The sequence below is a fragment of the Bombina bombina genome, chromosome 3 (genome assembly GCF_027579735.1).
Source record: "Bombina bombina isolate aBomBom1 chromosome 3, aBomBom1.pri, whole genome shotgun sequence".
Taxonomy (NCBI): Eukaryota; Metazoa; Chordata; class Amphibia; order Anura; family Bombinatoridae; genus Bombina; species Bombina bombina.
The window spans coordinates 737,299,580-737,321,656 of record NC_069501.1 but is presented as its reverse complement, the minus strand read 5'-3'; the positions used below and the strand labels follow the sequence as shown (position 1 = coordinate 737,321,656).

The 22,077-nt window shown below is 34.2% G+C and overlaps 1 protein-coding gene across 1 annotated transcript in view; it reads right to left on the bottom strand.

The window, feature by feature from the left end:
• The window catches only part of IMPG2 (interphotoreceptor matrix proteoglycan 2), a 116,632-nt gene that overhangs the window by 59,113 nt on the left and 35,442 nt on the right, over window positions 1-22,077 (bottom strand). Inside the window, exons 6-11 of the mRNA XM_053705435.1 lie at window positions 10,656-10,702; window positions 9,898-9,989; window positions 8,948-9,109; window positions 2,650-2,708; window positions 2,528-2,548; window positions 319-572 (exon numbers count right to left, since the gene is read on the bottom strand). Of these exons, the coding sequence (XP_053561410.1) occupies window positions 319-572; window positions 2,528-2,548; window positions 2,650-2,708; window positions 8,948-9,109; window positions 9,898-9,989; window positions 10,656-10,702 (635 nt within the window). The remainder of the gene's footprint in view (window positions 1-318; window positions 573-2,527; window positions 2,549-2,649; window positions 2,709-8,947; window positions 9,110-9,897; window positions 9,990-10,655; window positions 10,703-22,077) is intronic.

Here is a 22,077-nt window from a genome sequence, read left to right as displayed (position 1 = left end):
CTCTTTAAGTACTGCTATATAATAAGCAAAGCATATGATTTTTTAGCGTAATCTCCCTTTAAATGCATAAATAAATTTATGCAAAGGATTTGCTTGTAGGAACATAAGTCCAGTCAATGTAAATATATTGCAAGGATTTTCTCTTAGGTCAGAGAGATAAATATGATAATTACAAATGGCTCCAGCATGAAATACTAAATGTCTCTATCAACGGCAACACATTTACATATACACTGCATGACTATTATAGGTCATAATAGAAGCTCATCATATAGGTATACAGTACATGACCTTTAGTTAACTTATCATTTAACTCACCATTAAGAAGCTGCAGCGAGTCAGGATAAAAGTCCACTGATTTGTTGCTGAGTAATGCCCGTTTGTAAAGTGCTTCTACTACATAATCTCTAAAGCTACCAACTGCATACACAGCTGTAGGTTTATCTTCAATATCATTAAACAAGCTGTCTTCAACTTTGTTAGATTGAAGGTTCATTAAATCCAAAGTAGCATTGCTAATTGCATCCGCATCTCCTTCAAAAATGACAGCATACTGCAGTTCCACACCAATTCTGTATTAAAAAAACACAAATAAGTATATTCCAACCCACTGATAATAATTAATAAACTGTAAAAAAAAAAAGTAGACAAATACTTCTTACATACATCAAAAATAGCACAAGTAAACCAAAAAAGTTTAACTCTATATTAACCAATATTTCAAAAATTAGAGGTTGCATTTGTTAAACCTCCAAACAACATATACAATATAATGGATACATGTGATTAATGGGACAAGTAACCCAAATGTTGAATCACTTTAAAATAATGCAGCATATCTGCAAAAAGCTACTTTGAAGCCACAACCCATCAAAATGGGCTAAGATTGCAGTGAAATCAGATGTCCATATTTTATCACTTTCTGTACACACACATGCTTCTTTATATTATCTCTTTTTGTATACAAAATGTTCTGAAATTTAGAGAGAACAACTGCAAATTTACAATGCATGTTTAATTTCTCTATAGTCAATACTTAAAAGGACAGTAAAGTCATAATTAGACATTAATGATTTAGATAGAGCAAACAATAAAAAGAAATCCAATTTACTTTGATTATTTAATTTGCTTTCTTCTCTTGTTATCCATTGCTGAAATGTTTATCTAGAAAAGCTCAGGATCAGCAAAGAACCTAGGTTCTAGCTGCTGATTGATGGCTGCATATATTTACTGATTGTAATTGGCTCACCCATGTGTTCAGTTAGAAACCAGTAGTGCAATGCTGCTCCTTCAAAAATGATACCAAGAGAATAAAGCAAATTTGATAATAAAAGTAAACTGGAAAGTTGTTTAAAATTCTATGTTCTACCTTAATCATGAAAGAAAAATGTTGGGCTTCATGTCCTTTTAAGTACGGAAACTTTCAGTATAGGTAGTTGTACCACACACAAAATCAGATATTTAAAATACTGATATAAAGGTGCAGGAGTTATTTGTGAACAATTTAATACACTACCGCAGGTACAATGGATCATTGGGAGCAAATTAAAGGGGAGGATAATTTAGGGTATATTGTCCCTTTAAGCACCGGACCAGAATTATGGAGAAATTTGATGAGATTATGTAGAAATCCCACAAGGTTACATCAAAGCACTGCGTGAACTCAGCACTGATTATGCTCATTGGCTGTTAATTTGTTTCACTTTGCAAATGAAAGTTAAAACTGAATGTAGCTGAATGGTACATAGTTTACAAATGTGATTTGAACGTGCTGCCCTAGACACTCAAAATTCTGCTAACCCCCTCCAGGTTTTAAGCCTTTTTTGGCCACAATATTTTTTGGTGCGGGTGTAATGCGATTATTTTTTCTCATGGAATTTCCAAATTAAATGTTCATGTTAAAGTGTGCATATATATGGTGAGTTTGTATGTGTAGTGTGTGTGTGTGTGGTGCAGTGTGAGTGTATGTGTGAGTGTAGTGAGTGTGTGTGTAGTGAGACTCAAAAAGTGCTGCCCCCCCCCCCCCAAATCTGTTGCCCTAGGCAAGTGCCTTGTTTGTCTAGGCCAAAATATGCCCCTGTCCTACACCCATCATTTAATCCATAAGTGAAGGTATTACAGCTTAACATTTCAAGATTCAGAGTCTTGTATTTTACTAACAATAAAATTCTATTATGTGTCTTACAAAACTATTTAGCCTGGTTGCGTAAGAACTATTTAGAAACGCTTGTCTGCAAAAAAAATACACTTTGTAATCTAATCATAAAAAAAAAATTAAACCTGTCAAGCAAAATAACTGGGACTGAGCGGATTCAGTATTTCCCTATCCCCTGTTATTATTTGAAACCTATTTACAATGGTTCCCTCATCTCATCATACTTTGTTACTGGGCCTAATAAAATAAAATAGAAATGAAAAGGAAAATGGAGAGGATAGTTCAGTCTTAGTGAAACAAAGGCAATGCAATTTAAATGCATTCCATCCATTATTTTTATTATGAGCATTAAAAGTACAGTGACAGCCTTACCTGTCATCCTGCAGTGATGGGCTAGGATATAAACAGAGAAGAAATAAGTATTTTATAAACTTGGGCTTGTATTGTTTACTATAGATTAGTTTGTGTGATATTGCTAAATTATAAGCTTTTACCTCATTTCTTGCACAAACATTTTTTTATATCCTGGCAAACCTTGAAACACATTTTGTATCTGTAAAATAAAACACATACTGAAATGTAATTAAATGTTGTTTTAAATTCAGTAAATATCAACATATTATACCATTTAGATTGTACATTATTATTAGTATGTTTTGTAGAAATATGATTTTTATACTGGTTTGGTTTTGAAGTATATTAGCCTAGCTTCAGAAGTGCAAATTATAGTACAATCAGGCCTATATTAATAATCAACTTGGTCTGTTATGTCAAGCATTTGGTTTGTTTACCTGTGTATTTGGTAAACTGAAAGGATATTAAACTTAAAATGATATTGCCCATAAATTAAAAAAACAATATAATGTAAATATTTTTATTTAGCCTGCTATTCCTGTAATTTACTTTTGCAAATTGTCTTTTTTCCACTCTACATAAATAGCATGGTGTTTATAAAGCATACATAAATATGTTATCGTTTGTCTCACCCAGCTACATGCGATACAGTGATTGCTGAGATTGCTGAGATCAGTGCAACTGCTAATTTACATCTGTATTCTGACAGGCAAAGAAAGCCAGGTAAGCAGAATTATAAAAAAAAGTGTATCCCTTAACTGCTCTGGGTTAACAAAACCTTGTCAATTTTTGCTAACGAAAATGACAGCAATTTATAGATAGATACAGTAGATAGATAGATAGATAGATAGATAGATAGATAGATAGATCTATAGATAGATAGATAGATAGATAGATAGATAGATTGATAGATAGATAGATAGATAGATAGATAGATAGATAGATAGATAGATAGATAGATAGATAGATAGATAGATAGAAGAGTGGCATTTGAAGTCATTGTAGAGTAATATGATATGTAGGACTATTATGTCTTCTGACTACAGCACCCAGATTATCTAAACCTAAAGCCCAGGAGATACCTTGTGAACATTTATTACATTATATTTAGCCTTGCAAACTGCATAATGTATCTAAGATTTTGAGAATATGGTTAGATTATTTTCAATTAAACTGTGTGCCACTCCATGCTGGCTAAAAGGGAATGCAACTTTTTGAGATTACAATATGGAATGTTTAATTATGCACAGTAAAACAACTTTATAATATACTTTCATTATATTTGCCCCCCCCCCCCCCACACACACACACACACACACCTTCCATGTTATATAATTCTGAAAATTGTGGATTTTCTCCTTCGGAGAGCTGGAAATGCACACTACAGACTTCAGAAGCCTAACCCCACCACATAAATGTCCCTTATTGGCCTCTGCAAAGCTGGTCAGATAAGGAACTTCAAAACAATGGAGATTTTAATAACAAAATAACAGTGGTTAGCTGTTAATACTTAAGTAGCAAGTTCAGATTGGTTTATAAAAATAAAGCAAGTGGTAGGGGGAATTTAACCACTAAAAAACAATTCCTGCAAACAAGGTGTTAATGCATTTAAAAATGTTCACACTCACATATGGCTAGATTACGAGTTTTGCGTTAGAGGCTATGCGGTGCTAACGAGCAGTTTTCTCTAACCGCTCACTTACATACAGCGCTGGTATTACGAGTTTTCAGAAACCCGTCGTTAAAAGACAAAAAGTGAGCGTTGAGCAAAATTTAGCTCCAAATCTCACTCTAATATCAGCGCTGCTTAAGTCAGCAGTGAGCTGGTGTAACATACTCGTGCACGATTTCCCCATAGGAATCAACGGGGAGAGCCGGCTGACAAAAAATCTAACACCTGCAAAAAAGCAGCGTATAACTCACTAACGCAGCCCCATTGATTCCTATGGGGAAATAAAAGTTATGTTTACACCTAACACCCTAACATGAACCCCAAGTCTAAACACCCCTAATCTTACACTTATTAACCCCTAATCTGATGCCCCCAACATCGCCGCCACCTACATTATATTTATTAACCCCTAATCTGCCTTCCCCAATGTCGCCGCAACCTACCTACATTTATTAACCCCTAATCTGCCGCCCCCAGCGTCGCCGCCACTATATTAAAGTTATTAACCCCTAAACCTAAGTCTAACCTTAAACCTAACACCTACTAACTTAAATATAATTTAAATAAATCTAAATAAATATTCCTATCATTAACTAAATTATTCCTATTCAGAACTAAATACTTACCTATAAAATAAACCCTAAGATAGCTACAATATAACTAATTGTTACGTTGTATCTAGTTTAGGGTTTATTTTTATTTTACAGGCAAGTTTGTATTTATTTTAACTAGGTAGAATAGCTAGTAAATAGTTATTAACTATTTAATAACTACCTAGCTAAAATAAATACAAAGGTACCTGTAAAATAAAACCTAACCTAAGTTACACTAACACCTGACACTAGAATATAATTACATAAATTAACTAAATTAAATACAATTACCTAAATTAAATTAAATTAGCTAAAGTACAAAAAAACCACACTAAATTACAGAAAATAATAAACAAATTACAAATATTTAAAGGGACACTGAACCAAAAATGTTTCTTTTGTGATTCAGATAGAGCATGCAATTTTAAGCAACTTTCTAATTTACTCATATTATCAATTTTTCTTCATTCTCTTGCTATCTTTATATAAAAAAGAAGGCATCTAAGCTTTTTTCTTGGTTCAGAACTCTGGACAGCAGTTTTTGATTGGTGGGTGAATTTATCCACCAATCAGCAAGGACAACCTAGGTTGTTCACAAAAAATGGGCCGGCATCTAAACTTACATTCTTGCATTTCAAATAAAGATTCCAAGAGAACGAAGAAAATTTGATAATAGGAGTAAATAAAGTTGCTTAAAATGTCATGCTCTATCTGAATCACGAAAGAAAAAATTTGGGTACAGTGTCCCTTTAAACTAATTACACCTAATCTAATAGCCCTATTAAAATAAAAAAGCCCCCCCAAAATGAAAAAACCCTAGACTAAACTAAACTACCAATAGCCCTTAAAAGGGCCTTTTGCGGGGCATTGCCCCAAAGTAATCGGCTCTTTTACCTGTAAAAAAAAATACAACCAACCCCCGCAACAGTAAAACCCACCACCCACACAACCAACCCCCCAAATAAAATACTATCTAAAAAAATCTAAGCTCCCCATTGCCCTGAAAAGGGCATTTGGATGGGCATTGCCCTTAAAAGGGCAGTTAGCCCTTTTGCCGCCCAAACCCTAACCTACAAATAAAACCCACCCAATACACCCTTAAAAAAACCTAACACTAACCCCCTGAAGATCGACTTCATCCAAGCCGGACCGAAGTTCTCAACGAAGCCAGGAGAAGTCTTCATCCAAGCCGGGCTAAGTGGTCCTCCAGACGGGCAGAAGTCTTCATCCAGACGGCATCTTCTATCTTCATCCATCCGGCACGGAGCGGATCCATCTTCAAGACATCCGACGCGGAGCATCCTCTTCATCCGACGACTAAAGCTGAATGAAGGTACCTTTAAGTGACATCATCCAAGATGGCGTCCCTTAGATTCTGATTGGCTGATAGAATTCTACCAGCCAATCGAATTAAGGTAGAAAAAATCCTATTGGCTGATGCAATCAGCCAATAGGATTGAGCTTGCAATCTATTGGCTGTTCGAATCAGCCAATAGAATGCGAGCTCAATCCTATTGGCTGATTGGATCAGCCAATAGGATTGAACTTCAATCCTATTGGCTGATTGCATCAGCCAATAGGATTTGTTCTACCTTAATTCCGATTGGCTGATAGAATTCTATCAGTCAATCGGAATCTAAGAGACGCCATCTTGGATGACGTCACTTAAAGGTACCTTCATTCAGCTTTAGTCGTCAGATGAAGAGGATGCTCTGCGTTGGATGTCTTGAAAATGGACCTGCTCTGCGCCGGATGGATGAAGATAGAAGATGCTGTCTGGATGAAGACTTCTGCCTGTCTGGAGGACCACTTCGCCCGGCTTGGATGAAGACTTCTTCCGGCTTCATTGAGGACTATGGCCCCGGCTTGGATGAAGACGTCTCCCGGTAAGTCGATCTTCAGGGGGTTAGTGTTAGGTTTTCTTAAGGGTGTATTAGGTGGGTTTTATTTGTAGGTTAGGGTTTGGGTGGCAAAAGAGCTAACTGCCCATTTAAGGGCAATGCCCATCCAAATGCCCTTTTCAGGGCAATGGGGAGCTTAGTTTTTTTTAGATAGTATTTTATTTGGGGGGTTGGTTGTGTGGGTGGTGGGTTTTACTGTTGGGGGGGTTGGTTGTATTTTTTTTTACAGGTAAAAGAGCTGATTACTTTGGGGCAATTCCCCACAAAAGGCCCTTTTAAGGGCTATTGGTAGTTTAGTTTAGTTTAGGCTAGGGTTTTTTTTATTTTGGGGGGGCTTTTTTATTTTAATAGGGCTATTAGATTAGGTGTAATTAGTTTAAATATCTGTAATTTGTTTATTATTTTCTGTAATTTAGTGTTTGTTTGTTTTTGTACTTTAGCTAATTTAATTTAATTTAATTTAGGTAATTGTATTTAATTTAGTTAATTTATTTAATTATATTGCAGTGTTAGGTGTTAGTGTAACTTAGGTTAGGTTTTAATTTACAGGTACTTTTGTATTTATTTTAGCTAGGTAGCTATTAAATAGTTAATTACTATTTAGTAACTATTCTACCTAGTTAAAATAAATACAAACTTGCCTGTAAAATAAAAATAAACCCTTAGCTAGTTACAATGTAACTATTAGTTATATTGTAGCTAGCTTAGGGTTTATTTTATAGGTAAGTATTTAGTTTTAAATAGGAATAATGTAGTTAATGATAGTAATTTTATTTAGATGTATTTAAATTATATTTAAGTTAGGGGGTGTTAGGGTTAGGGTTAGACATAGGTTTAGGGGTTAATATGTTTATTATAGTGGCGGCGACTTTGGGGGCGGCAGATTAGGGGTTAATAAGTGTAGGTAGGTGGCGGCGACATTGGGGGCAGCAGATTAGGGGTTAATAAATATAATGTATGTGGCGGAAATGTTGGGGGCAGCAGATTAGGGGTTCATAAATATAATGTAGGTGGCGGCGGTGTCCGGAGCGGCAGATTAGGGGTTACAATTTTTATTATAGTGTTTGCGATGCGGGAGGGCCTCGGTTTAGGGGTTAATAGGTAGTTTATGGGTGTTAGTGTACTTTTTAGCACTTTAGTTATGAGTTTTATGTTACGGCGTTGTACCATAAGACTCTTAACTACTGACTTTTAAATGCAGTAGGACTCTTGACAGGATAGGGTGTACCGCTCACTTTTTGGCCTCCCAAGACAGACTCGTAATACCGGTGCTATGGAAGTCCCATAGAAAAAAGACTTTATGAAGTTTACGTAAGTCGTTTTGCGGTAAGGCCAAAAAAGTGTACGGTGACCCTAAACCTGCAAGACTCGTAATACCAGCGGGCGTAAAAAAGCAGCATTAGGACCTCTTGACGCTGCTTTTTACCCTAACGCAAAACTCATAATCTAGCCGATAGTGTGTTACTTTAGTGTAAGACCGCAGAAAAATGTTGTCATTACAAGATGTTTACTGTTTCTTTGTGTAGCCTCTAATCTAACCATTTTTAGGTGGATGCCTTTCAGATTCATAATTACATATATTTAATGCATTTTTTTCCCTCAAAAATGCATTTATTTTAAAAACCAAAATAACAAACTTCTTGCTTAAAGATTCCATCTACTTGATTTTTTTATTGTTTAAAAAGATAGATAATGCCTTTACTACCCATTCCCCAGCTTTGCATAACCAACACGGTTATACTAATATACTTTATAACCTCTAGGTTTGCCTGTTTCCAATCCCCTGCAGGTTATTTCTTATCTCAGTGCTTTTTGTTAGATTTTTCAATCTTGCACAATAGATAGACAATGCTAGTGTGCTATTTAGATAACATTGTGCTTGTTCCCGTGGAGAATGATAATGGTTATACAAGAACCAACACTTATAAAATGTAACATTGTTAAAATCACTTAGATAAGGGGGCAGTCTGCAGAGGCTTATATACAAGGTAATCACAGAGGTAAAAGGTATATTAATATAACAGTGTTGGTTATGCAAAACTGAGGAATGGGTAATAAAGGGATTAACTATCTTTGTAAACAATTTCAATTTTCAAGTAGACTGTTCCTTTAAAGTCTTGAAATATTTTAGTGACATCCATGTCTCATTCAGTCTATATTGTGCAAACATATTGTCAATGCTTGAGTTTCTGAAACACAATATATTTCTTGGTTTAACCATTCACTTTCTTTTATGATTTTTAATGTTAATGTATATATAAGGTTTTGTTACCTGATTGGTAAACTTGTCTGTAAGTTTGTCATGAGCAGCAGAGGATTTGTCACTTAGATCCTTTGTGTATGTCTCACCACGTAGAAGGATTCTGAATTCTACCATCTTCTCCACAACTTGTTTCAATGGTTTCTCGGTCAACTTAATAATTTCATTGTTCATCTAAAATTTTAAAAAAAACAAGATATATCTTCTTTTTAGTTGTGATCTTAAAGGAACATGAAACCCCAAATGTTTCTTTCCTGATTCAAATAGAGCATACATTTGTAAACAACTTTCCAATTTGATTCTTTTATCAATTTTACTTCACTCTTTTTGTATTCTTTCTTGAAGGAGAAGCAATGCACAACTGGGAGCTAGCTGAACACATCGGTAAGCCAATTACAAGAGGCATATATGTGCAGTCACCAATCAGCTGCTAGCTCCCAGCTCCTAAGCCTAACTAGGTGTACTTTTCAACAAAGAATATAAATGGAACAAAGCAAATTAGATAAAAGAAGCAAATTGGAAAGTTGTTTAAAACTGTATGCCCTATCTGAATCACAAAAGAAATAAAATTGTGTTTCATGTCCCTTTAAGTGGAAAATCACTCAATTTTAAATGTCTTTATATTAGTAGTCACGGTGATGACATTTCTTGCTGGTACTAACTTTTAAACAAAGCACACAATAAATTGCAGTATAGCAATGTAACTGGTGACATCATAGCCAAGAAACCTACATGTATAGTTGAATTGCTTCACTTCATATACAGCACTTGAATATACACCTTTATTTCTAGACCATTATACACACTTACTTTTACTTATATCTAGAAAACACTAACTAAAAAAATATATAAATAAATGTAACTAATCCAAAATCTTTAAATGCCAATCCAATATTTGAAATACAATTATTTTATTTAGAAGGAAGAGAGCTATTAGGAAGAGAATATCAAATACCACTAACCATTTCTTCAGTATCTTCCTGTTTGAGAATATTGGTAGGTGATTGACTTTCAACTGAAATTACATCGGGAGGAGGAACATTTGCAGCTGCATCTAAAGTTAAAAATAAATAAATAAAGCATTGATTGTATTTTTTTGTACAGACACTGAAAGATGTGCTCAACTGTGAACAAATTCAGGGTGTTTATTGGTAAAAGGACACCCAGGATTCAGCTTCTTAAAATGCACTAAGGTCGGCCCCACCCAATGCAGACATCGTAACCTACACAGCTTCTTTAAAAGGACACTAAACCCAATTTTTTTCTTTTGTGATTTAGATAGAGCATGCAATTTAAAGTAACTTTCTAATTTACTCCTATTATCAAATTTTCTTAGTTCTCTTGCTATCTTTATTTACAAAGCAGGAATGTAAAGATTAGGAGCCCGCCCATTTTAGGTTCAGCACCCTGGATAGTGCTTGCTTATTGGTGGCTACATTTAGCAAAACAATAAGCAAGCATAACCCAGGTTCTGAACCAAAAATGGGCCGACTCATAAGCTTTACATTCCTGCTTTTTAAATAAAACTAGCAAGAAAACAAAAGAAAATTTTATAATAGGAGTAAATTAGAAAGTTGCTTAAAATTGCTGCTGTATCTGAATCATGAATGAAAAAATCTGGGTTTAGTATGTCTTTAATGCCCCAGATGATGTGTTACACTAATACACATTTGATAAAACCACAAACAAAAACTAATATTGTAAGAATGTCCACACAAACCTCTAAATGTAGTATTTTGTTCAGAAGGTGAATTTGTTGCTTCTGAGCTAAAAAACAAAAAATAAATCCATAGGCATTAGTTTTACAGTTGCCTAGTTGTGAAGTAACAAGTGTACAATTATCTGCATAATAATAATAATAATAATAATAATAATAATAAAAAGTTCAGTTAAATCTGAATTGGTTCAGGTTCAGTTACTTAGGGCTTTCTCATAAACAAAATTATATATATATATATATATATATATATATATATATATATATATATATGTTATTGGTAAAGTCAGATATTAAGTTATCCTAGGATTACCCAAGCAGCTGTGGGTAGAGCCCGATGTATGATCATAAATCCCCTCAAAGTGAGGAGTGAATGCATCAAACATAGATAGCATGCATTGTAATTCCCCCATCTTCAGTATCTTTTTTGCCTCCGCCTGGGGGGTTCAAGGGTGGCAAAGCCCTCCTTGTAAACCTCATTCCCCAAGGTTCACTTGGGGTGGATGTCAGAGGATCGGCGGGGCGCATTCCTTGAACGCCCCAGGTAGAGGGAAAAGAAATAGTGTACATGGGGGAATTATACTACATCAGGGTTTACCCACAGCTGCTTGGGTAATGTCCGTTTTACCAGGGTAATCCTAGGATTACCTGTATTTCTTACTTTACCCGTAACATATATATATATATATATATATACAGTGTATTTGTTTTGTTTTAAAATAATAAAGCAAAATTAAAGGTATATAAAAGCCCAGCCCCAGCATAATTTTGTACCACATATTGCAATATAAAGCATGTTTAAAAGGGTGCTTTATCCTTTTTTTAACAGTGAGATCACCACCTATTACACACATACAGTATAGCTGTTGATTAGTAAATATGCTCTTCTGCACACGCATGATGTACAGGCATTTAACTGCATGATGTATATGCACCAAACGGGGCTTACAGATTGGCACAAGGTACGGATCTAAAAGTTAAAAAAGCCAAGGCATTTTTTTTATATATAAATATATTGCAAGGGGTGGTAAAAAAGTGCGGGCCAGAATATGAGTGGTGCGCTAACAGTTACACGCAAGCGAAAATGGGTTTATCACAGGAGTTTGCGTGCGTCTGCTTTAGCGCTCGTATAACAAGTTGAAAGTAAATGCAAACCCATGAGCAAAATCGTGAATTAGGCTAGAATGATTACCATGTCCTCAGAGCTCTGGTTTACTGTTTCACACAACAAAAAAGCTGCACAAAACACATCAAAATACATTAAAAAGTACAGTTTTTAGCTCATTTTCTGGCTATAAAATAATTGCTAACAAAGCTGAAGTGGTCTGGATCCATAAAAATAAGGATAGTTATATTCAACATGATTTTAAAGAAGTAGAGAGTTTCAGATATTTGGGAATTAACCTACACAAAGAGCATAATATGTGGTATAAACTTATTTATACACCGTTTTTTGCCAATGCAATTGATAAACTCCAAAGATGGAGTATTATCTCATTATCGGCAAAAGTAATGATTATTAAGTCAATCCTCTTTCCACAGCTTTTGTATATAATGAATAATCTACCTCTGTTTATTTTAAACAAGAACGTCAAGAACTTTAATAGAGAATGTGCTAAATTTATTTGGAAAGGGAAAAAACGTGCCTTATCTATACTTCAAATAATGCAGTTGACAGATTTTGGTGGTCTAGCCTTTCCCCTATTAGAGCATACAATATCTCAATACTCGCAAGATATGCGATAGACTGGCTTAAGTCACAAGACTATCTGACTAATTTTAACATGGAAGAAAAGTTAATCTCTCCTTACTCTCTTAAGGCCATTTTGCATTGTCCACATATACAGCTTCCAGAGACTATTAAGATATTATCTAGTATTCACAATGTGGCTAAAGCCTGGCAGAGACTATGTGTCACCTTGGACATCAATTTTCAAATATCTGTGTTTTTGCCTATTTGGGGTGGTCTGGAGTTTCCTCCTGGGATAGAGTCAGATATATTTAGTAGGTGGGCTCAGAAAGGTCTGATTACTATAACACAAACCTTGGAGGAGACTCATAGAATAAGAACGTTTGAAAGTATTGCTACTGAGTATAATTTACCCAATAATAATTTTTACGCCTACCTTCAATTTCGTCATTTTATTAGTAAGAAGTTGTAACTGTGTCAGATAGAGGAACGTTTTGGGAAAATAGGCAACTAAATCAATCTTCATAGTGAAGGGAATCATTCAACCGCCTTATTATATAAAAAAACTTTTGGCCATACAAGGCCAATTATGTTTGGATAAGGTGTTGACATACTGGACAAGATTCATTGAGAATATTGACATGGATATGATTAAAGCTGATATTAAATGAGTCCGTGAGGCGCCTCTTTCCTCCTCCTGGAAAGAATCACATATAAAATTAATCAATAATGCGTATATTACGCCGTCCAGACTGGCTAAATGGGCACTTTTTAATCAAGCTTGTTGTTACAGATGTAATTTTCCAGAAGCCGTTGCTATACATTGTTTCTGGTCGTGCCTGAAAATTAGGCAGTTTTGGCAGAAGGTTAACTATTGGCTCAATAAAAACTCTTTTGACGAATTTACTATAGACTTAAAATATATTCTTTTTCTCTATAAGTATACAGGTATCCCAAACTGTAATCTAGTTAATACAGCTATTATGATTAGCTGTAACTTGATTCTGAAAAATTAGAAGAATCTGACCGCTCCTCCGTTTGGCTTGTTTATTATGGCAATAAAGTCCTAAATATTTTTTTAACAATATAACATATCTATATTACACAACAAACAAATATCTCTTTTTTAAAAGAAATTATCCAGTCTTATCCCCTATCAACACAGTATATACTCACTAAACAATTTCACAGGTCAACTTGTTTTGAGGCCTTAATTTTAGAAGATACATTTCCAGGTTCATGGTACTAAAAGGCTTCTGGTTATACCTGATATAGGCATGGATAGGAGGGGAGATTTGCTGGGGTTGTTTTTTTCTCTTTTTTTTCCTTTTGTATTGTCTTGTCTTGCGTCTTTTGTATACATATGTATATGTATGTGTATATATATATATATATATATATATATATATAGATATAGATATATAAATATAAATATATATATGTGTGTGTGTTTATATGTGTGTACAGATGTATTTATGTATTTACAGACATATATACACACACATATAAAAACATAAATACATATGTACACATATAGACATATATATAGTGCATTGGAGTCCTTTGTTGTCAAGTATTTAATAAAGTATTATACTGTGTATTTACAGTAAATATTTCACATTTCAATTAAATATATAGCAGAATATGTTCTATGTATTTATAAGTAGATATTCCTATATATATATATATATATATATATATATATATATATATATATATATATATATATATATATATTGTATCAAAAAACCATCAGATATATGTAGAAATATGTATTTATGAATTAATAGAACATATTCTGCTATGTGAAGAACATTGGAATGTGAAATATGCATAATTTCAAGCGCACTTGAGAATATGCGATTGGGTTTTCACGCAAGTAGGGTTTTTTTCCCCCATTTTTTTTGCCTCTTTAACTTCTCAGGGGGAATGCGTTAACGCACACACAATGTTTGAAGTTTGACTTTTATGCTCATCGGGTTAGCGCGCAAGCGAAAACTTTTTACATTCCACTTGTAATAAGAGTGCTGACTTGTGCAAAAAGCTTACTTCTAGAGGAGTTAGCGCCCAAATGGCAGCATTAAACACTGATCCACTTGTAATGCGGACCTATGTTGGGGCAGCACAGTCAAAAAATAATATTGACTTTTATGTCCTTGAAATCACAAAATTCACCATTCTCCATAAAATGTTAAAATGTTAAATTAAATATAATAAATCCCACCAGAGGGGCTGGGGGCATCCCGCAAACAATAGGTGTTTTGCAGTTTATCAGACTTTGCTATATGCTGCACTGCACATGAAAGCACCAGCTCACTTAAAACTAATGTTTGATTTGCCACAGCAAAGGTGATCAGTTGGTTTACAAGTGGAAAATCATTTAACTGCGTTGTTCTTGCAAAACTCTGCAAATATTCCTAGATCTATGGCTGTTTTTAAAGCTTTTAAAAATGTATTTTATATACATTTGTTGCATTTTAGTGTTTAATTACAGGTATATATTATGCATATATAATACTAATGACCATATAGAGATAGAAGTATCTTAAAGTGCATATAACAACATCACATTTTTAACAATAAGGCTAGAAATGGATTTTGAATATTAAATAAAATTAAGATGCGCTGATTACAAAAGGGTGCCCCTGTACAGGAGCACAGAAATCACTGAAACAGAGCATAGAAAGAAAACAGTTTTTAAAAGTGCCTGACTCTGCATGTCTTGCCAAAATAGTCGATGTGAGAGGAGAGAAGTCAGCATGAGCACTGTGCTTGGATAAAAAAAAATGTCCTTATTTTTTGTTATTTACTAATGTCCTCAGTGCCATGCAGGCCTAAATAATACAGGGGATTAGGTAGTAAGGGTATGGGGTGTGATCTGTTGAGGAGGTTGGAAAACACATCTGTGTCTGGGTACTGGTAGCCATAATGCTTATACTTGCCCTGAGGAAATGAAAACCTTTCACTTATTGAAATAATGTACTTCAATCAGTGCTGGTACCATTGTATCTTTGTTACCTTACCTATCAGTCTATCATGTAACAGAGAAAGTAAGTTTGCACTTAATCACAGTTTAATAAAATATGTCTTTTTTTGTATTTCAATACTTCAGGTAGTATTATATTAGAATTTTACGAATCATAAGATTAATGGTTATGGGGCCATTTTGCATAGCACCAGTGTTACATCTATTCCAGTTAACACAACAAAAAATTAATAGGTTTTAGTATTTACTCAAACACTCACAAGCCAGTAACTTTCCCCTCAGCTTTTGATAGCATCAAATACTACATCATCAGTGACACAGCATTGATTACATCACTCATAGTATATTAAATGATGAATACATAAAAGATCACTAATTAAAGTTGATTTAACCAGAAAACCGTCATACTAACAGATCTGTGCAGGTCTTTTTTTTTAATTAGATTTAGGACAGCTAATAACAGCTCCTAAAGGGAATAGAATGAAAAATGGTACAATAGGACTTAAATGGCCCGTGTACTGAACAATTTAATACATCTATTTAGACTGCTTCTAATGTGTAGTATATTTCCCATTTAGTTCCGACGTACGTTTCGCTGTATACTTACAGCTTTTTCAAGGAACCTTTTTCAGATATGTATACGGCAAAACGTAGGTTGGAAAGTCACAGCCATGCCCCCGAATCTTGATCACCAGGAAAGGTACAGTGGGAATTCCAAATACTGAACTGAATAGTTTGTAGCACAATCTACAATCTATCCGCATTCATTCAGACAGAATATTGGTATATACCACCAACTATACACACGCTGTGGGCAGATACCTGAGTGACTACTATAAGGGAGTACTATTATGGCTTTTTAATATCTATTTTATATATAATTTTAATAAATATCTGTTACATTTTAATTCAGAGTGTTGCCGGATTTATACTGGGTACCTGGCAATATAAAACCAGGTGTGCGTCATCTCCAGAGCCGATTAGGCTCATCAAAGTGTGAGTAACCCCTTGGCGGTGTTGTTTGAAAACATTATTATTAAGATTGTACTTCACTATATCGTTTACTTTCTCATTTTTCTGAGGCAAGATGTCCCCAGAAATACTGAAGTTTTCCATTTACTTTGATCACGAAGATTGAAAATATACACATATCCTTAATAGATTTTAATATTGTTTATACTATAATTTGTATATTTTATATTTTTTATTTTATCACTTTTTAAGTAATTATTTATATTTTTCACTAAGTGAACACTGTACTTGTATTATTGTATATTAAAAGTTTAAAAAACATAACTGATCAAACATGTCCAGTGAACCCATCATGTCCATATACAAAGGCATCCATATTATTTAACACTGATCGTGAACACCACGGTATCCAATAGCAAAACACAAACATCGATTCCATCAACCCCATTAACCCATTTGTTATTTCAATGATCATAATCCAGTATTGTCAGTTTTGCTGTTGTGGGAAAATGGAGATAAAATCTTGTGCATTAACAATTTCCCCCTTGATTGACTCAGAAAGATTGTGATAACTTTGATAATGAAAAAATAACAGCTGTTCTCGTTTTTCAAACATCAGAAAGATTGAAATGTACCCCAATATTTGAGACAATATTAAGCTTTAATGGAACCACCACTGATGTAGAAGTAATTTGGAAGTTTTTAAAATTGTACATGAAATCTGAATCATGAAACTTTAATTTTGACTTCTGTGTCATTTTAACTAGATTTCATTTATATATTGTTTAATTATTAGAAATACTAGCACATTAACTTGCTAGAAGTAAACCAAATTATGTTATGAACCACAAGAGATGCACATAATAAAGTTAATAATAATATAGAATTGAAAATTGAATATGTCAAAAAATGTAATCACGTGTCAAAACTAAAAACATATTATCCCTTTAAATGAGGCAAATAATCTAATGTACAACTTTCTTCCTGAAAATCTTAATATGTTGGCATGCCCTGTAGAAAATATATGTAAACAGGAGATAGGGGCTTAAATTAACCTCCCAATGATGATAGTAAAGAGATATTTTGTATCTAAAATAGATGGTTGTGCTCATTGAACTCCCCTGGCCTTAATTAGCATTTCAATACCCTGCTCTATTTGAAGGGTCAGCTCATTTAAATGGGCATATAATTTAGAACAATAGGTGATGATTTTAATGAGCAAAATAGCTATTTCAAAATCAAAATAAACATAAAAGATCAATTTCCAATACATACATACAAGTAATTTAGAACACATTAAGACAACATTTACAGTACAGTGCCCCTTTAAAGGGATATAAACCAAAAGATTACTTTTTTAAAAAGTTTTCAGTTTACTTCTTATATCAAATTTGCTTTGTTCCCATGATATTCTGTGTTGAAGAGATACCTAGGTAGGCATCTGGAGCACTGCATGGAAGGAAATAGTGCTGCCATCTAGTGCTCTTCCCAATGGATAACATTCCTGCAGAACTGCTCAAGAAATGGGCCAGCTCCTAAGCATACGTCCCTGATTTTCAACAAAAGATACTAAGAGAACGAAAACAATTGATAATAGAAGCAAATTAGAAAAGTGTTTAAAATTGCATGTTCTATCTGAATCATGAAAGAAAATGTTTGGGTTCATATCCCTTTAAGTGAATTTAAGCTAACCATTGTTGCGTGAGATTGGTACTGCTTACCTGCACATGTGAAGCCATGGGGCAGCATCTTTGCTGAATGTTATTCAAAATAAGATAAAAAGATAACTTGGATGTGCAGCAATATGTACTCAGACAGTGTGATATGGTACATAGCAGCATTCACTAGTAATAAAATACGGCACTTTAAGAGTTGTAGAATATTTTGTCAATTATACAAAAGGGGTGAATTATCTCTATGGAGACACAATGGTATGAAAGCCAAAGTTTCATTAATGCTTGGTTTTCTTCAATGGGATTTCATCTTATCTAAACAGATAGTGACAGCCAATAATCTGTTCATTACAATTTCTATGATTTTTCTTATTTTCATTGGCCATTATCGCTTGATAGATAAATAAGACCTAGGGTTAAGAAATATTTTCCTAAGTAGTATATAAAGATATGTTTTTTATATAATTAACGTTTGTAAATTACCCTGAACTAATGACAAAACAAATATATAATAAGTCATATAAATAAATATATAACATTTACAATTACTAAAATTAAATTGATGTCTTTATTTTGATAAACAATAGTAGAACAAATGTCACAGAAATCCTTACTGATTGTTATCAGCAAGATGAATAGACATTGGGCCAGATTACTAGTGGAGCACAAACATTTGCACGAGTGATAAGGGGTTTATTGCGGGGGTTTGCTCTCCTTGGGTTTACTGCTGGTATTACTAATTGAAAGTAAACGCTATCACTTGAGTGCAATCGCGATTTATGCTACAATGATTAGCGCGTCCTCAGAGCTGTGGTAAACTAATTTGGGCACCAAAAAATTGTCACTAAACACATCAAAAATACATTATAAAGTATACTTACATGCATAATAACCCCATCTAAAAAAAAATAGTTTCAAAAAAATATTGCACAAAAATGTTATAAGGGCTCAAAGATATGAGGTCTCAGATGTTATATATATATATATGTACAGTATATATATGTGTGTGTGTACATATGTATTTATATGTTTATATATGTATTTACAGTTCAATAGATGAAAATACATATAAGCATATTTATGAAATACTCATTTTTAAAAAGTGTTATACTGTGTAGTTATCATAAATATTTCACATTCTAATATTCTGTACATAGGAGAATATGCTCTCTGTATTTATAAATAGATATTCCTATATATATCTGTATATATCTATACCTATATATAATCACGTGTATATTTATATATTTATAGGTATACATATATATTATACCAAAAAAAATATTCTTCTATGTGAAGAACGTTGGAATGTGAAATATTCATATTTTCATGTTGGGTTAGCACACATGAGAATATGCGATTGTGTTTGCGTGAAAGTAGGGTTTTTTCCCAATTTTTTTCTCTATTAACTTCTATGGGAAAATATGTGAACGCGCACTCGATATTCTAAGTTCAGCTTTTTTGCACTTGTCGGGTTAGCGTGCGAGCGAAAACAGTTTAATTTTTAACTCGTAATATGAGCACAATCCGACGCATACAAAAAGATTACTTCTAGCACAGTTAACGCTCGAGCAGTTGTGTTAATTAGCACTTTACTTGTAATCTGGCCCTTTATTTCTGACATGTTTTAATTTTTATCATTCTTCCCTTTTACACTTTATCAAGTTCTCAATAAACAATTAATGGGTAGATACTAAGCTAGTTGTAAACAAATGGTAACAACAAACAGATAATATAATTAAGATTTTTGTTGTAAATTCCTGTTTACAAGTGGAAAATAGGCAATACATTAATTTCTAGATTGAAAGATAGATAGATGATTTTAGATAGATAGATAGATAGATAGATAGATAGATAGATAGATAGATAGAGTGAGTTAGTTATGGCCAACAGGATGACCAGCAAGGCAGAGAAGCATAGCAGCCAATATGCCAAGTTCATGTATAGCAAGCACAAGCCCATGGACAGATGTACCAGGTAAATGTCAGCAGTCAAGAATAGTACAATACAAGGCCAGAGGTCAGTGAAATCATGTAACAAGGATGGAGTCAGGGGTAGCAGTTTAAAGGCCAGAGGTCAGGTACATCAGGAATGCCTTATGTAGTGTTAGCAAGCAGTGAGAGACAACCATATAACAAGGTGAGGAATTCCCTTATATATGGCAGTGCCAGAGAAAACTGATCACATTCCCAACACATAAAACAAAGCAAGGACCCACGTGCACATCTTAGAGCATGTACATATCCCCGCTGATAATACAATCCTAAGGAGAGCGTGTGCCAGCAAGCACGTTAGTCCTGCAGGTAAGCAACATGAAAGTAGCTAAATACAATGTTTAATATGTATACTACCTGAGTACAGGCTCCACTCTGGGGGAAGCTAATTGAAAACTAAGCTGAAATTCTGCACAAATTTGCAACACTATTTTTTTTAATGTTATTTTAAAAGGACAGCAAACACATTCGCCTAGATTACGAGTTCTGCATTAGCTTTAAAAAGCAGCGTTAAGGGGTCCTAACGCTGCTTTTTAACACCCGCTGGTATTACGAGTATGGCAGGTACAGGTGTACTGCTCACTTCTTCCGTGACTTTTGGCTACCGCAAATCCCCTTACGTCAATTGCGTATCCTATCTTTTTAATGGGATTTGGCAAACGCTGGTATTACAAGTCTTGGAGAAAGTGAGCAGTACAGCCTCTACCTCCAAGACTCCTACCGCATAAAAAAGTCAGTAGTTAAGAGTTTTATGGGCTAATGCCAGAACATAAAGCTCTTGACTACAGTGCTACAAAGTATACTAACACCCATAAACTACCTATGAACCCCTAAACCGAGGCCCCACCACATCGCAAACACTATAATAAAAATGTTTAACCCCTAATCTGCCGCTCCGGACATCGCCGCCACCTACATTATCCCTATGAACCCCTAATCTGCTGTCCCTAACATCGCCAACACCTACATTATATTTATTAACCCCTAATCTGCCCCCCCAGCGTCGCCGCCACCTACCTACATTTATTAACCCCTAATCTGCCGACTGGACATAGCCGCCACTATAATAAATGTATTAACCCCTAAACTGCCACACTCCCGCCTCGCAAACACTATAATAAATTGTATTAACCCCTAATCTGCCGTCCCTAACATCGTCGCCACCTACCTACAATTATTAACCCCTAATCTGCCGCCCCCAATGTTGCCGCTACTATAACAAAGTTATTAACCCCTAAACCTAAGTCTAACCCTAACACCCCCCTAAATTAAATATAATTTAAAGAAATCTAAATAAAATTACTATAATTAAATTAATCCTATTTAAAACTAAATACTTACCTATAAAATAAACCATAAGATAGCTACAATATAACTAATAGTTACATTGTAGCTATTTTAGGATTTATATTTATTTTACAGGCAACTTTGTATTTATTTTAACTAGGTACAATAGCTATTAAATAGTTAATAACTATTTAATAGCTACCTAGATAAAATAATTACAAAATTACCTGTAAAATAAATCCTAACCTAGGTTACAAATACACCTAACACTACACTATCAATAAATTAATTAAATAAATTAACTACAATTATCTAAACTAAAATACAATTAAATAAACTAAATTATATTACAAAAAAAAACAAAAACTAAATTACAAAAAATAAAAAAATATTACAAGAATTTTAATCTAATTACACCTAATCTAAGCCCCCTAATAAAATAAAAAAGCACCCCAAAATAATAAAATTCCCTACCCTATACTAAATTACAAAAGTAATCAGCTCTTTTACCAGCCCTTAAAAGGGCTTTTTGCGGGGCATTGCCCCAAAGTAATCAGCTCTTTTACCTGTAAAAAAAAAATACAAGACCCCACAACATTAAAACCCACCACCCACACAACCCTACTCTAAAACCCACCCAAACCCCCCTTAAAAAAATCTAACACTAACCCCCTGAAAATCACCCTACCTTGAGCCGTGTTCACCCAGCCGGGCCAAATTCTTCATCCAATCCAGGCGATGTGGTCCTCCATCCGGCAGAAGTCTTCATCCATCCGCGGGGCAGAAGAGGTCCTCCATCCGGCAGAAGTCTTCATCCAAGCGG